The sequence below is a fragment of the Ahaetulla prasina genome, chromosome 2 (assembly GCF_028640845.1).
Source record: "Ahaetulla prasina isolate Xishuangbanna chromosome 2, ASM2864084v1, whole genome shotgun sequence".
Classification (NCBI taxonomy): Eukaryota; Metazoa; Chordata; class Lepidosauria; order Squamata; family Colubridae; genus Ahaetulla; species Ahaetulla prasina.
The window spans coordinates 277,279,299-277,295,894 of NC_080540.1; the positions used below are offsets into that span (position 1 = coordinate 277,279,299).

The window sequence follows — 16,596 nt, forward strand, 5'->3', positions numbered from 1 at the left end:
TACTGTGAAATTACATGGAATAAAGCTTGTTTTAAGGCAGCGCCGCAGCGGTGAACAGCTGGGGAAATCCAGCAGGTTCTGACAGGTTCTGGAGAACTGGTAGCAGAAATTTTGATCAGTTCAGAGAACCAGTAGCAGAAATGAGTAGTTCGGAGAACCGGCAAATACCACCTCTGGCTGGCCCGAGTGGGGTGGGAATGGAGATTTTGCAATATCCTTCCCCTGGAGTGGACTGGGAATGGAGATTTTGTAGTATTCTTCCCCTGCCACGCCCACCAAGTCACACCACGCCCAAGCCAATACCCACAGAACCGGTAGTAAAAAAAAATTGGATTTCACCACTGGTGTACAACCTTGGTAATTTTAAGATCTATGGACTTTAACTCCCTTTATTATGGGAGCTGAAGCCCCCAAGTCTTAAAAGTTGCCAAGGTTGGACACAGCTTTAAAGAGACTTTATTTTTTTACTATTCTTTAGAAGTTCAGGTGTTTATAGCTTACTAAGGTATAAACAAGCTATTCACCTCTGAATTTCAAGGTTAATGTTTGAGGAATTGCTACAACCCTTCAACAGATATGCCTCCACCACCCGCAAGTGACATGAAGAGGGAGGGCAGCAAAGCCAGAGGAATTCATCATTTGTTTAAATTGCACATAAACAAGAAGGCGCCACTGTCAGAGAGAACGAAAAAATAGAGGAAGAATGTGGATTGGCCAAGGTGCTATTTCCACTTCACATTGTCTCTGCCAACCTGAGGATTGTGTGGAGAAGAACTTAATCCAGTAAAGCAAGGGTGGGGAACGAGGGCCCTTTTATGACTTGTGGACTTCAACTCCCAGAATTCCTGAGCCAGTATTGCTAAGAGGAAATTGAATTCTGGGAGTTGAAGTCCACAAGTCATAAAGGGACCATCCTTCCCCAAAGGAGTCAAAGTGGTGCTACGCAGCAAGTGGGACGGTTAAAGTTCTGATGCTAGCCAATAGTAGCAATCCATACCGGTCACGTGATCACATAACACACTACAATACCCAGTAGACTCTGCGGCGCAATCCTAGGACCAGGCTCGCTGTGGAACTCTGAAGGTCCTTTACTGTTAATTTTATAAACATAACGAATGGTCTCATGGTCGGTACACAGAACATATTTTTTTCTTTAATGGTGCTCCCCAATCCCGGCTCCTTTTCTCCCTGGATCAGTCTAGAAGATCAGTCTGCTAGAGCAGACTTTCCAAAAAAGCAAAAACAACCGGAAATTGAGCATAGAGTTTGTGATATTGCGTAGAGCGCCGCTATGTCTGGGTTTTCCACTTCCGGTTTGTGGTTATTCTACAAACGACGGGGGTAGGAAGACACCGCTGGAGAGGGGAGCTTCCAGGTAATCATGGTACCCTTCTTTCCACTGGATTCTGTCCTTTTCTCTCCTAGATTTTTCAAATAATAATAAGAGCACAAACGTGCCTACCGTTCCTGTCCTATTGTTTTTCTTCGTTATATCCAATTAATATAGTTATTACATACTCATATATATGCTTATGTGTTGTATAGTTGTTTCATGGTTATGCTTATATATACTGTGCGACAAAAATAAATAAATAAAAATAAATAAATAAAAATAAATAAAAGTCATTTATTGCACCTTTTTGCATTTTCATTATGTAAAGGGTGGCTTGGGATATTTGAAAAACAGCCCCTAGCCCTTGATGGCTGCCTTGTATTTCCCAAGACTTTAGGAACTATAACTCCCTTAAGTCTCACTGCGAGAACTTCTGGGACTTGTAGTTCCAGGGTGGCAAAATGCCTATCATGGTTCCAGCAATGGCAGAGCTTCTGCCTGTTGTCAATCCAGTACTGGAAGATACTCTTTCAGATGAATAGCTCTTCAGGTGTTTGGAAATTTAGGAAACCTGAAGGGTGGGAATGCTGAAATTGAGCCTTGATTGTCTGAATTCTCTTGGGTATAAATAAGCAGCTGACATACAGTAGTGGCCAAAATTGTGGAAATCTTTTGGGAAAAGTATATTTTCTAAAACTAGCTAATAATACCACTTTTTGGGGGGAGTAGTACCATAAAATTGTATATCAATGGAAAGATAATTTAATCAAGAATGTAATGCAATAAGTTTTATGAAGGATTTGCTATTAGAATAGCAGTTACAGTATAAAGAAGAAAAGTGAAACAGGTAGAAAAACCAAATTATCACCATAGAGAATATGATATATACAAAATTTATCACCATGTCAGTTAATAGTTGGGTAACTTTTAGCATTAATTATGGCCTTACAACATCTTCCCATGGAGTGACCCAAGTCTTTTAGTTCTGCAGCTGTTATAATGTGAAACCAAGATTGAATGATTGCTTCTATTAACTGGGTTTTATTGCTGGGTCACTTCTGACTAACAAGTTTTTTAGTTGGCTCCATAGATTTTCAATTGAGCTTAGGTCTGGGGTATTCCCAGGCCATTCAGCAGTGGAATATGACTATCTTGAAACTCCAAGTGGTGTTATTAGCCATCAAACCCCAAAAGTACACTTTTCTCAAAAGGTTTCCACAAGTTTGGCCACTACTGTATGCCTAAGCTTTGTCTTTGGCTGAACGGTACTTTAAAAATAATAGTATAAATGTCCATGAATTTAAAGGCTAGCATTTTATAATTTAGGCCAACTTCTGGAACTTTTAAGATCTAGGGGCTCCCAACTCCTAGAATTCCCCAGCCAGCATCTGTGATGTTGCTTTTAATTCATTTGAACACCTGTAGATAGCAAAATGATAAGTTGTAAGCTGATTTTGTTAGCAGAAATTAAGGCTTTTTTGAGCAAATTGATTTGTTACTTAGGCTAGATTTGCTACATAATATGATTACCTATATAAATTGATGTGATAAATTGAAATAGATGTGTTTATGTATAGATGAAAATTATACCAATAATTAAATGTGCATTCTTCTTAGTTTTCTGGAATGGCTTCCTTTGGATGGAAGAGAAAGATTGGTGAGAAGGTATCTAAGGTAACATCCCAGCAATTCGAAGCTCAAGCTGCTGATGAGCAGGTCCTGGTTGATAATAGTGAAGTTGATTGGCTTCATGAAGCGAAAAGGAAAAAGGGGCTTCTTTTGGGAGACTGTGTAGCCCAAAGTAAACATCTGAAGGACGAAGGTGCAATTTTAGCTGAAAATGGAAGGTATGGACTTTTCCCTCTAAATGTATATGTCCTATTCCATATTAGATAGTTGCTCATGTTACCATTTGTTTTATTTAAAACAGTGTTGATATTAATGTTATATTGATATTATAAAGATCTAAGTATTGATTGAATAATCTACAGTGGCTGGATTCATACGTAGTTTCACTATAAAACATGGTTTATGTATCACTGCAGTAGGGTTCAGGATTCATACAACTTACTCAAAACGAGAGAAATTCTGTTACTGTTTAGTGCAAGTCTGAAGTTAGTCAATGTCTTCTATGGAGTATCTCATACGGGTTTTGAAGTGTCAACTTGCTAACCCTAAGTATAGCTTTACTCTTCTAATCACCTAACCATAGTTAGGAAACATTCATCTCTTTTCTTCTTTCTCCATTACTAACAGTATGCAGTTTCAGTAGTAACTTTGGTGAGTATGATGTTTTCACCAATCTGAATGTTAGCCATAATTTGTACCAGATTATGCTACTAAATATAATTGGTGATCAAGTCAGAATAAAAGTAGATTGATTCATCATTAGCTCTGAAAGTAAAAGGGAAATAAGTTGACTATATTCCTGGCCTTTCCAGTCCTAGATTGTCGGCAGTAATGGACTGTGGCTCTAGTTTGTCAAGACTAGTTTGGTGGCAGGTGTAATGCTTTCTGTGAGATTCCAGATAATGAATTACCTGTGACACATATCAAGTGGCCATTTGGTTTCGGCAATTCTGTTCTTCAACTATGCTTTGTAGGAAGAAATCTTTCCTTCTGCCAGTTTTAAATTTTACACTTCTTAAATTCATAGTGTATCATTAGGTGATATCTAGTGTTTTAGCAGAGAGAAAAATAATTCCATATCCTCCTCCTTTGCATTGTACATTATTTTATGATTTGCCCCTCCCCCTAGCTTTGGTATTTACAAACGTAACAGCATAGCAATCGATCAATCAATAGTCCATTGTAACTCTATAACAAAGGAACTGTATAACAAAGGAAAACATTCTGGACCCCAGACTTCTGCACCTTTCCAAGGATACAATACCCTTTTAAGACATGGTGATGAGAGCTTTTTTTGTAAAACAAAAGTATGATATTGGTAGATTTTGAGTGGTAGGTTCCAGTTCTAAGAACTTTTGAAAATCATCTGTAAATTTTTAGTAAATTCTTGATTACTAACCAATCAGTAGTAACTAGTATTAAGCTAAACTCCCCTCCCTGATTTTTCTGCCAATTAAATAATTGTGGCACATTGGATTCTTGGATCATATTATATGGTCTCACGTAGCTTGCAAAAGATTGTGGTGTTTACATGCTGCACATAACATTAGAAATCAATATTGCCTATACAGGTAGCCCTTGAGTTACAACAACAATTGAGCCCAAAATTTATGTTGCTAAGTGGCACATTTGTTAAGTGAGTTTGCCCCATTTTACAACTTTTCTTGCCACCGTTGTTAAGTGAATCCTTGCATTTTGTAAAGATAGTGACAAGGTTGTTAAGTGAATCTGGATGTTAGTGTTCCGAGCAACGCACCAATTGAAAGCATAACTCCGAGGCAGGTAGATTCCTCAAAAGATATGTTTATTGGATAATAAAAAGAATCAAACTCTTCCCCCCCCCCCAAGTGTCACCGGTCATATTGTCCAATGATGATGGAAGGCAAGCGCTTCTCCACTTTCAACGGTCACCTGTTTCAATGACCTTGGTTCCCACAATAAAGCATTTTGTTTTGACTGGAGCCTGGCTATCTACTTCATCCCTCCATTCCCCCTTTCTGGCTTCGTGGCAATTATGAGGCAGCAAAAAATGGCTTCAGCCAGGTTCACTTCGGAGTTGGCGCTGGATTCTCCACTGACTTTGCTTGTCAGAACGTCACAAAAGCTGATCACATGATCAGGATCCTGCAAATGTCATAAATATGAACCAGTTGCCAAACATCTGAACTTTGATCATGTGACCATGGGGATGTTGCAATTGTTGCAGGTCACTTTTTTCAACGCCATTGTAGCTTTGAACCTAAATGAACTGTTGTAAGTCATGGACTACCTGTATTGATGTACCCTTTTAATGATGGGCTGTTATAGAAATGGAAGAGCTCAGATGTTCCAGATATTGCTTCTTTACGACTGGCTTGCCACACACCATTGGCTTTGTTCAAGTGCTGGAATTTGTTTCACTATCATTAAGAACTCTAGATCAGGTGTATCCAACCTGCATGCAGCCCTGGACAGCTAGTAATGAGGCCCCACGTTGTAAAATTTTAACATGATTTTTCTAGATTAATTACAGTATTTTTCGCACGATGAGATGCTCCAGACTATAGGATGCAAATTAGCTTTAAAGGAGAAAAACAAGGGGGAAGAAATCTGCCTCTGCCTCCCAGCATCCATCTGGCTAGCATGCTTGTGCTGCTGCCGTCCGGCGGGGAACGCTGGAGCCTGTGCTGCCAAGCAGCTGATTGGCAGTTGGATCAGCCTCCCGGAATACCTCTGATCAGCTGTTCTAGGCAGCGGGGATCGCTGATCACTGCCAGCGCCATTTGCCACTGATTGCCATTTGGTGGTAGCAATCACCATTTGCGGCGGGGATCGGCGGGGATTGACAGCAGCAATTGGTGAAAGGCGGTGGGGATTGGTGGCGATAGGTGGCGGGGATCCCTGCCGCCTAGAACAGCTGTTCGGCGGTATTCTGGGAGGCTGATCCAACCGCCAATCATCTGCTCGGCAGTGAAGGTTCCAGTGTTCTCCAGCGGCAGGGAACCAACCCCCCTCCCCCTGCCTCAATATGTACTCTATAAGAGGCACAAACATTCCACTCACTTTTCGGGGAGTGGGGAGAAAGTATGTCTTATAGTGCAAAAAATACGGTATATATTTTATATGCAGCTCAAGGTAATTTCTGTTCACTCAATGCTTCCCAGGCAAGCAAAAAGTTTGAACACCCATACTATAGATCATGGATGTCAAGCTCATGGTGTCACTTAGCCATTATGTGACATTTCATGCCATTTTTCTCTTTTGTGGAGCTGGGGTGGGCATGGTCTGCGTGTGATACATCCAGCCCATGGGCCTCCAGTTTGACACCCCTGCTATAGATGGTCCTTTCTTCTAGTATAATAAGAGGCTTTGTAAACTTGTGATCTGATTTGCTATGCCAGTTATATTTAAACAAATAGATGAAAACATAATTAACTGAACTGGTTTAGTTACCATATGAAAACTAAAAGTCAGCTTTGTTTTATATACTACATGAGACACATTGGATTTTCCTTCTACCTGAAAGGAGCCACCGTGAGTCACAACTTCTCTAATAATTGTCTGTTTGTGATCCGCTTAATACCCCATACTTTAATATTAAATATATACATTAGAATCATCGCCTGGGATTTAAATTAAGTGGCCTTCTATCAAAAATGGACTGTTCAAATATGTTCTCTGTGTTAAGTGCATTTATTTGGTGGGCCTAATATAAAATAAAAAGGTAAATATTCTCTTAAGTTTGCTTGAACTGATAATTATATATGTCTGTGTAATTTCTTTGTCAGCAAAATAGAAATGGTTTGCCATTGGCTTTTTCTGGGAATTTTTTTTTAAATTTTCCAATCTATTCTTCAGCCCTTGGTTGTCTTGATGGTTTTCTACTCAAGCTGAATTGTAATGTGCAAATACGAAATACTATCCCTGAATTTGGAACCCTCCAAAGATTGTAATGTAACTAGCCACAAGATGGCAGTAGCACCTCCTTTCATGCAGTATTTTTAAGAAATAGGTTCCTTTTATTTTGTGAAGTTGTCAAGTGCTTGAGTAGACACATACATTCCTTAATAGTAAGGAAATATTAAATAGTAATAATAGTAAATGAAATATTATATATATTAAATATTAAAAATATGCTTGCTCCAAATCAAACTGACATAAGTGTGTGTGTATGTATGTATGTATATGTATATGTATATGTGTGTGTGTGTGTATATATATATATATATATATATATATATATATTTGTTTTCTGAGGTTTTCACGGGTGTTTGTATATAGGTCTTTGGTTGTTCGGGTTTTCTCCCAGAAGCACGAAGCTGAAGCCTGAAGATGACGAATGAGACTTCGTCGAAACGTCGCCAAGACACTTCCAATTTTACACGGGAGAAAACCCGAACAACCAAAGACCTATATATATATATATATATATATATATATATATATATATATATATATATATATATATATATATATATAATAAAATTATACACACACACATATATACACATACATGCATACGCATACGCACACACACACACACAAACACACACACACACACACACTCACTTATGTCAGTTTGATTTGGAGCAAGCATTTTAAGCGTGAAACTATTTGTATTCATATTACTCCTGCCTTCAGAAGATTGATACAAAGGTTCTTCTATATTTTCTATCACAAAATTCTATTTATTCTGTGCTTTCAGACTAAGCACTTCTTGATTCAAACATCACATCAGAGTCTGGCTTCAAGTAAACCATTAAGTTGTGTCAAAGGTGATTGGCTTCTCCTCAGGACTTAAGAACTGAATTAACCACTCTTATTGCTGGCTTTTCAAAGGATGTTTTGGATCAGGAGAGCCAATTGGAATGAGTTTCCTAAAAGGGCGCCCTCTAACTAAAAGGAGGGGTAGTCTAATGGATTCCAAATGTTTCAATAACCCCTCTCATCCCCAGCATCATGACCAAGGGCACAGATTCTGGGAGTTGTAATTTGAACCAGCTAAGGGCACCATGGTTTCTCACTCCAGTTCTAAACTGTGCTGCATCCACGTATTGACCCAATATAGGTAGTCCTCAACTTATGACGACAATTGAGCCCAAGATTTATGTTGTTAAGTGAGACATTTGTTAAATGAATTTTGCTCCATTTTACGACCCTTCTTGCCTCAGTTGTTAAATGAATCACTGCAGTTGATAAGTTAGTAACCTGGTTGTTAAGTGAATCTGGCTTCCCCACATTTGCTTGACAGAAGGACATAAAAGAGGATCTCATGACCCTGAGACACAGCAATGGTCTATAATGGTCTATAAGCTCAAACTGCCCAAGGAGCTGCTGATTCAGTTCTACAGAGGAATTATTGAGTCTGTCATTTGCACCTCTATAACTGTCTGGTTCGGTTCTGCAACCCAACAAGAAAGACACAGACTTCAGAGGATAATTAGAACTGCAGAAAAAATAATTGCTACCAACCTGCCTTCCATTGAGGACCTGTATACTGCACAAATCAAGAAGAGGGCCGTGAAAATATTTACAGATCCCTCACATCCAGGACATAAACTGTTTCAACTCCTACCCTCAAAACGACGCTATAGAGCACTGCACACCAGAAAAACTAGACATAAGAAGAGTTTTTTCCCGAAGGCCATCACTCTGCTAAACAAATAATTTCCTCAACACTGTCAAACTATTTACTAAATCTGCACTACTATTAATCTTCTCATAGTTCCCATCACCAATCTCTTTCCACTTATGACTGTATGACTGTAACCTTGTTGCTGGCAATCCTTATGATTTATATTGATATATTGACCATCAATTGTGTTGTAAATGTTGTACCTTGATGAACGTATCTTTTCTTTTATGTACACTGAGAGCATATGCACCAAGACAAATTCCTTGTGTGTCCAATCACACTTGGCCAATAAAAAATTCTATTCTATTCTATAAATATGAAACCCGTTACCAAGCATCTCAATTTTGATCACATGATCATGAGGATGCTGGAAATTTTGTAACTGGGAAAAATGGTCATCAGTCACATTTTTCAGTGCTGTGGTAACTTTGAAGGGTCATTAAATGAACTGTTGTAAGCCGAGGACTACCTGTATTTAGATCAGTCATCACTGTGGTTGTGAAATGCTAAAAAGAAAAAAAAAGTACTTTTTAAAGTTCATTTCATACTTTGCTTGCCCCATTTAATGTATTCAGTTCTACCTGTATATCTTTGGAAGCATAATTTTCTGATGACCCAATCCTCATTTGGAAAGGTATCTAAGCCTAGTTTGGGGTTTTTTGGTAGGATTTTTGTAGTTTTCTATTTGGTTAAATGCTTTTTATATGTTCTTATTCTAATAAAGTTAGAGCTTTATCAAAGCCCATCTTATCAAACTTTGGAAATGTTTCCTGCAGGAGTTTGATTATGCAACCTCTGTCAGATAGAGCAACTTCCATTTCAGTTTTGTGGTGTTGTGGATGAAAGCTGGACATTCAAGAATAAGACTGTCTTCCCCTGTAGCAAAATGAGGTGAGAATTACGGGATAGAATTTTGAAAGGGTTGAATGTATTGTACCATCTAACATAGTAGCTGGAAGAATAGCATTTTTGAATGCTCCTCCATATTTAGTAGAAAATATTACAGGTAGTCCTCAAGTTACGAATGGAATGGAGCCTGCCCATTCCATTCGTAACCTGAGGATTTGTGGGAGTGAATCTCGTACCTTGAACGGGATCACTTCCTCCTTTTGTCCACACATTCGCTAATCAAATACGAAGCTTGTTAAGTGCACATGAGGTATTTCAGGATGGGGAAGGCATGGAGTGGGGGGGGCTACTGATGGAACAGACCACTTGTCTAAGACCACCCAAGGCTCCCCAACTGACTGAAATACCTCATGCTTCCCACAATTGCTTCCCCACCCAACCTGCCACGCTGGGTCACTTACAAGCAATCTCTTCTCCAGCCTCTAAGCCGCTTGTGCCCCTCTGTGGACCTCCCCTGGCCCATTGCAGGCTGAAGTGGAGCTTCCAAGGGCCAGATCTGTCCCCTGGAAGCTCCATTTCGGCCTGCAATGGGCTGGGGGAGGGCCAAATGGAGGGGCTGATCCGCCCCTCAGAAGCTCCATTTCGGCTGGCAATCTGCCAGGCGAGGCCTGCAGAGGCCCAAACAGAATTGCAGTGGGGCACACGCGGCTGAGAGGCTAGAGAAGAGACTGCTTGCTAGATCTTTACAAGGTAAGTGACCCGGTGCGGCAAGTTGGGTGGGGGTATGAGGCCCGAATGGAGCTTCTGAGGGATGGATCCACCCCTCAGAAGCTTCCATTTCGGCCTACAACGTGCCAAGCGAGGCCTCTGGACGCCCGAACGGAGTGTTGGAGGTGCGGATCCACCCTTCAGAAGCTCCATTTTGGCCAGCAACGTTCAGGATGAATGTTGCAGAGCCTCTGCAGTTGTTTGTAAGGGCAAACAACTGCCATGGTGCTGCAAGATTTGTAGTTTCGGGGCTAGGGGGTGCTTATCGCGTAACTTCGAATGTTCGCTAAGGAAATGCTCGTAACCCAGGGATTTACCATAATAAACCAACATTGTAGAGTTTCTGGCTTATTGATGAGAAAACATACTTATGGAATGTATCATTATGCTTGAATTTGAGTTTGAAGCTGTAGTAGTCTTTCCCTGCAATGAATTGAATTGAACTGAAGCTTGTTTGGTCCTCCCTGATTTGTTAGAACAATAGGCTAGGATCTGGATTCAGACATAGCAGGAAGGTTATTTTTTCCCCCCCCTTCCATTAGTTTCTACCTAGTTTTGTTACTTTTACTGAAAGAAAAAAAAGGATGGGTGAATCTTAACTTAGCAAGTGCTAAGCAAGTGGCCATCGTTGCTGAGCAGTGGGCCAACATTATTAAAAATTGGACTTGTTCAAGTTGAATAAAATGTCTGAACTAGAGCAATGAAACAGAACTTATGAATTGCCTGCTAATGTTGAGTTGGGAGTGGAGCAACTAAAGTTCACATTCTGCTGTGAAACTCAATAGGTGAGCTTGCTCAGCCATTATCTCTCAGTCAGTGCAAATAACTGAGAGTATTTGTAGCTCAGGGTTGGAATGAGGGGTCCTTGGTACTCTCTTGTAGGCTTATTTCATTACAATCTCAGTCAGTGTGGTATGATAGGGTAGAAATGAAGTGATCTTATATATTGCCTTGAGTTCCTGGAGGAAACATGCAACCTACATGTAGTAAAGCAAATATAAATGATGTATGAAAGTATAAGTGAAGGTAAAGTCATAGGTTTTTTTGTTAATACAGGTAATCCTTGACTTGCGACCACAATTGAGCCCAGAATGTATGTTGCTAAGTGAGAATTGGTTAAATGAGTTTTGTCCCATTTTTTGGGTTAAGTGATTCGCTGCAGTTGTTAGGTTAGTAACACGGTTGTTAAATGAAAAACACTTTTGCTTGTCAGAAGGGTGCAAAGGATGGTCACATGACCTAGGGACGTTGTAACCGTCATAAATATGAACCAGTTGTCAAGCATCTGAATGTAAATCACATCATCATGGGGAGGTTGGAAAGATCATGTGAAAAATGGTCATTAGTCACTTTTTTCAGTGCTGTTTGTAACTTCGAACAGTCTTTAAATGAATTGTTGTAAGTCAAGGATTACCTGTATATATTTTAGATAAATAACAATAGCACTTAGACTTATATACCGCTTCACAGTGCTTTACAGCACCTCTCTAAGTGGTTTACAAAGTCAGCATCTTGCCCCCAACAATCAGGGTCCTTATTTTTCCGACCTCGGAAGGATAGAAGACTGAGTCAACTTTGAGCCGGTGAGACTCGAACTGCCAAATAGCTTTATAAGCCCACATTTTCCTTTTGCAATAAAAGAGGAAAATTTTTGCAGGCTCATTGGGTATTTTTATTTCTTTTCTCCCATTCTTTTAAAAATCATCTCTCTCCCCCCTCATTTTTGTCACTTGTTGGCACTTAAGCAGAGTTTGAATATCTAGAATATTGATAGCTTTAAAAGCCATTGATTACTTCGCTTCCTGCTTTTCAGATTTAAGAGGAAGTTATGATGAGAGAGAAAGCTCCCAGGATTGGAGCTGATATCTAGACAATATAAACGAAATAATCAGACTTTTTGCTGTTAGGGCCATAAAATTATGCAAATTCTCTAAGGCTTTATGTCACTGACAAAATATAATGCATTTTTAATCTCTGAATGAACTTGATAGAGTTGAATAACACAGTATTGTTTCCAGGATTCTTCGCTTTGAAATGTGGTAAATGTTGACAGAGGAGAAAGTTGCTAAAGGTTGCTTAATCTGTCAAGGAAGTTGGCACTTGTTCAATACAATGTGAGGAAGTGGTATCTTTTAATGAGCCTAATCTCAGGGGACATAAAATAGCTGTTTTATAACATGTAATATTGCTGTGCATCAACATCAGAAATGATGAAGACATGACATGCATCCTTAAGGATAAATATTTGCTCGGGACGGCATTGCAGAGACTGAGATTTCTCCGGGTCAAACCAAACTCAGATCAAGACCTTCATTTGGTGTAGCCACATTTTACTTTACAAGAAACACAGATTGCTATTTAAAAACCAAGTGTCTAGCCACACTTTATCTGGGTTAACTGTCTCCTTTCTTTGTAATCATTCTCCTTTGGAATGGTTGAAAATTCCAGGGAAGCTTACTACAGGTAGTTCTCGATTTTCAACAGTTTATTTCGTGAGCTTTCAAAAGTTACAACCGCACTGGAAAAAATGACTTAGCGACCATTTTTCACACTTAGGACCATTGCAGCATTTCCATGGTCACACGATCAAAATTCAGATGCTTGGCAATTGACTCACATTTGTGATGGTTGCGTTATCCTGGGGTCATGTGATCACCTCTTGCGACCTTCTGTCAAGCAAAGTCAAGGGAGAAGCCAGATTCACTTAATAACTGTGTCCCTAACTTAATGTCTGTAGTGATTCACTTAACAAAAGTGGCAGGAAAGGTCGTAAAATGGGGCAAAACTAACTCAACAAATGTCTCACTTAGCAACAGAAGGGCTCAATTGTTGCCGTAAGTCGAGGACTACCTGCATATGGTCTTTGGAAGGCAACTGTTTCTGAATCTTGCACTTCTGACAGCGAACAAAGCAATGTGACAAAACAGAAGCAGCAAACGTATAACATCTGTTAGATTGCTGTATAACTTGCACATAAAGCACATAATGCAAGTTATACACTCATTAGTAGGAAGTCTCTGTTAAAACATTGGCATTACATTGGTAGAGGCTGCGATATATTTCTTAGGAAAATCAGGATGATGATGTTAATAATCATCATTATTATTATAGTTCATCACACAGTTAGCCAGATATTCAGACTGGGTTTGGCATTTTTGTTTGCCTATCGAGTCCTTCCCAAAAACCTGGAATAGACAGGTGTGGATGTTTTGATGGTGTTAAAGATATCTGTTGCAGCATGTAAGCTCTTCCAAGTAAAGCTGCCTTTTGCAATTGACTGATGGTGAATTTGTCAATTCCGATGGTGTTCAAGTGGTGCTCCAATTGTTTTGGGATTTATTTATATCCTGACTTTATTTTGTACAACTCAAGGCAAAGAATTGTTGCCTTCTACTTCCCTTCTATTTTCTCAACCACAATTGACTGAGTGACTGCCCTAAAGGCACTGAGCTGGCTTCCATGCCTAAGGCCATACTAGAATTCATAGTTTTCAGATTTTTACTCTATTACTACACCACATTTGCCTAAAAGTTTTTGAAATTTAAGAGAATTTACTTCTCTGAAAATTTGATTCTTCAGTAAATCAGCCACAAGTGAACAAGGCTTGGTTGATTCAGTTCTAATTTTTCAAAACTGAAGTTGTAATGAACTCATCATGTGGGAAATCCCCAAACCATTTCTCTAGTCACAAAATAATAAAATAGCGTAAATGCAACTATTGTGTCAAAGAGGCAACAGAATTCTTTTGCAAAGTTCCTGGTTACATAGCGAGAGATATACCGGTACATAGTAAGGTAAGAGACAAATCTTTTTAGGATTGAAGTATGAAATATATATATGAAGCACATAGCAGGAGATGACAGTTTTGTATTACTGATCTTTGAAAAGTATCCCCCTACACACTTTTATAACATTTATCTTGAAAATTGAACTGAGCTCTCTTTTCCGAAAAAAGCACATCTTATTGCATAGTAGCTGCACATTGACCTGATTAGCAAAAAGATATCCTAAAGATTCAGCCCGCAGGAAATGAGATACCTGAGAACGTGTTTGTGGCTGGGATAAAATTGAAAGAAATGGGTGTTGATGCTTACGGTAACTGGAGGATTTTCTATGCTGCAGACAGATTCATTGTCAGTGGGTCTGTCAATATGGCAAATAAAGGTGTTCAGCCTTCCTTTATTGGTTGGTTATTTTATTTGAATTTGTTATGGTCACCTACCCTGGCAGACTACATTTTGTGCTCAGACTATAGTACACCTTCCCTGTCAATTTCTCCTAGATAAGCTTCAGTCATTCCTAGCAAGCATTTCTGCAAGATGGGGATGATGGGAGTTATAGCAATAGCACTTAGCCTTCTCTACGCAGTTTACAGAATCAGCCAATTGTCCCCAACAATCTAGGTTCTCATTTTATCTTGGAAGGATAGAAAACTGAGTCAACTTTGAGCCGGTGAGAGTCGAACTGCCGAACTGCAGTCAGCAGAAGTAGCCTGCAGTACTGCACTTTAACCACTGCATCACCCTGGCTCATGGTGCAGTAGAGTTCAAGAAACTGCCTTTCTGGAGGGAATTCCAGTCAGGCTTCCACAAGGCCCACCTTGTTCTTCCATTATTGTGTGAGAGGAATTAGGGCCAAGGAAAGACGTTTCCCCAGAGTGCAGCTGGATTTGAAACTCTACGTCTGTATCTTTTCAAAGTTGGCAACTTTGAGATGTATGAACACAGTAGAAATCTTTTGAAGTTGTTTTCTGAAATCCTGGGTTATCCCCTAATACGTTGGGCTGCTAATCCCATCATTCATACCAGCATCACTATGCCATATGGAGTATTTGGTGGTACATTCTTAACAGATTTAGATGCATTGTGAGATTTCATGAGTGGTTTTATTTATTTTTCATTTCCACTAAAATGGCTTTAATTTTAAATGAAAAGCTTTAATTTAATGAAAAGATCTTTTCCTGAAAGGAAACAATTCTATGCATTGTTTTTTCTCTCAAAAATAAAAATGGAGAAAGGAAGCAGCCTGTTGTTTCTTGAATATCCAGTCTATTACTGGAGCAGTTTTGAGGGAAGGAGGTTTAGAAGCCTCTAAACCAGAGGTTTCCAACCTTGGCAACTTTAAGGCTTGTGGACTTCAACTCCCAGAAGTTGAAGTCTGGGAGTTGAAGTCCACAAGCCTTAAAGTTGCCAAGGTTGGAGACCTCTGCTCTAAACAGGAGGTTGGGGGTGGCCTGCATGCCGGCTAAACGTTGTCTTGTGTGGTTTTATTTTTATAAGTATCTAGGAAAGGGTTTTTTTAGAAGGCTTCGCAAATATATAGATAGATACATACATATATACATACATACATACATACTGTGATGAACCAGGGTGTGACACAAAGGCAACACAGCCAGAAAACCGATATGAGTCCGTTTATTATCACCAACTGTGCCCCCAATGCCCCTTTCAACTCTCCGGCCTGGAGAGAGCTCTTCCACCAACCTGTAATAGCCTTTGCTGACAATACTTCAATCCCAAAGGTTGTAAACAGAAAACTTTCAACAAAAAATCCAACAAGGCAAGACAAGGTAATTAATCCGGCAGGGCAAGCAAAATAGGGAATTCCAGAAGTGAAGTAACACGGCATTAAATCAAACCAATTGGGAGGATGCCAGGAACTCAGATAAACACCAGATGAACTCAGCGTTTGTTCCCAACAACCGCCCCTCCCATTTGCCTCTACTTTTAAACTCCATCAGCAGCTGTGCCTTGTAAAGAGGATCAGGTCCCTTTCCTCCCTTGTAAGCCATGCAGCCCTCATTGCTCTCTTCTCCACACCCAACGGACCCACTCTCTCATTCTGTCAGCTGTTCCTCTTCCCCTTCAGATTCAGACTCTGACAGGAGCATGACATACATACATACATACATATTAAAAAAATACTGTTTTTATTTTGTTGTGTTTGTGGCATTTTTACTGTACTACTTTGTTTGTGAAATAGTGTGGTCTGTGTGGCTTCTTCTTCTAAAGTGTTTGAAATGGCTGATTCTTTAAATGTGAGCTAAATAGGTCACTCACACATATTTATAATCTCATAAACAAAATTCAGACATCCTAAATGCAATCTCCAAAGACATTTTTTTGTCTTCAATTTACACAAACATGTAAAAAAGAATGCATATTTTAACCTAAGGGAAAATATTGCCTCCGTGTTCTTTTGCACTTGTTATCTCTTGGCAACATGGGTTTTTTTGAGTCAGATGGGCATGAAGTTGTCTGCAAGGAAGAAAAACCATGTGAAACATTTGTGACAGGGTTTCTCTATTCTGCAAACTGTTTATCTGAGGGGAAAAAACCCTCAGTTACCTTGGAGTAACAAAAGGACATCCAAATGTATACATTTCTTGGAAGTTTCTGCT

General features: G+C 39.5%; 1 protein-coding gene across 1 annotated transcript in view; it reads left to right on the forward strand.

Annotated features, from left to right (window-relative positions):
• Positions 1-1,130: 1,130 nt before the first annotated feature.
• Positions 1,131-16,596, forward strand: part of TTC33 (tetratricopeptide repeat domain 33) — a 39,860-nt gene continuing 24,394 nt past the window's right edge. The window contains exons 1-2 of the mRNA XM_058169980.1: positions 1,131-1,375; positions 2,951-3,180. Of these exons, the coding sequence (XP_058025963.1) occupies positions 2,960-3,180 (221 nt within the window). The 5' untranslated portion in view covers positions 1,131-1,375; positions 2,951-2,959. The remainder of the gene's footprint in view (positions 1,376-2,950; positions 3,181-16,596) is intronic.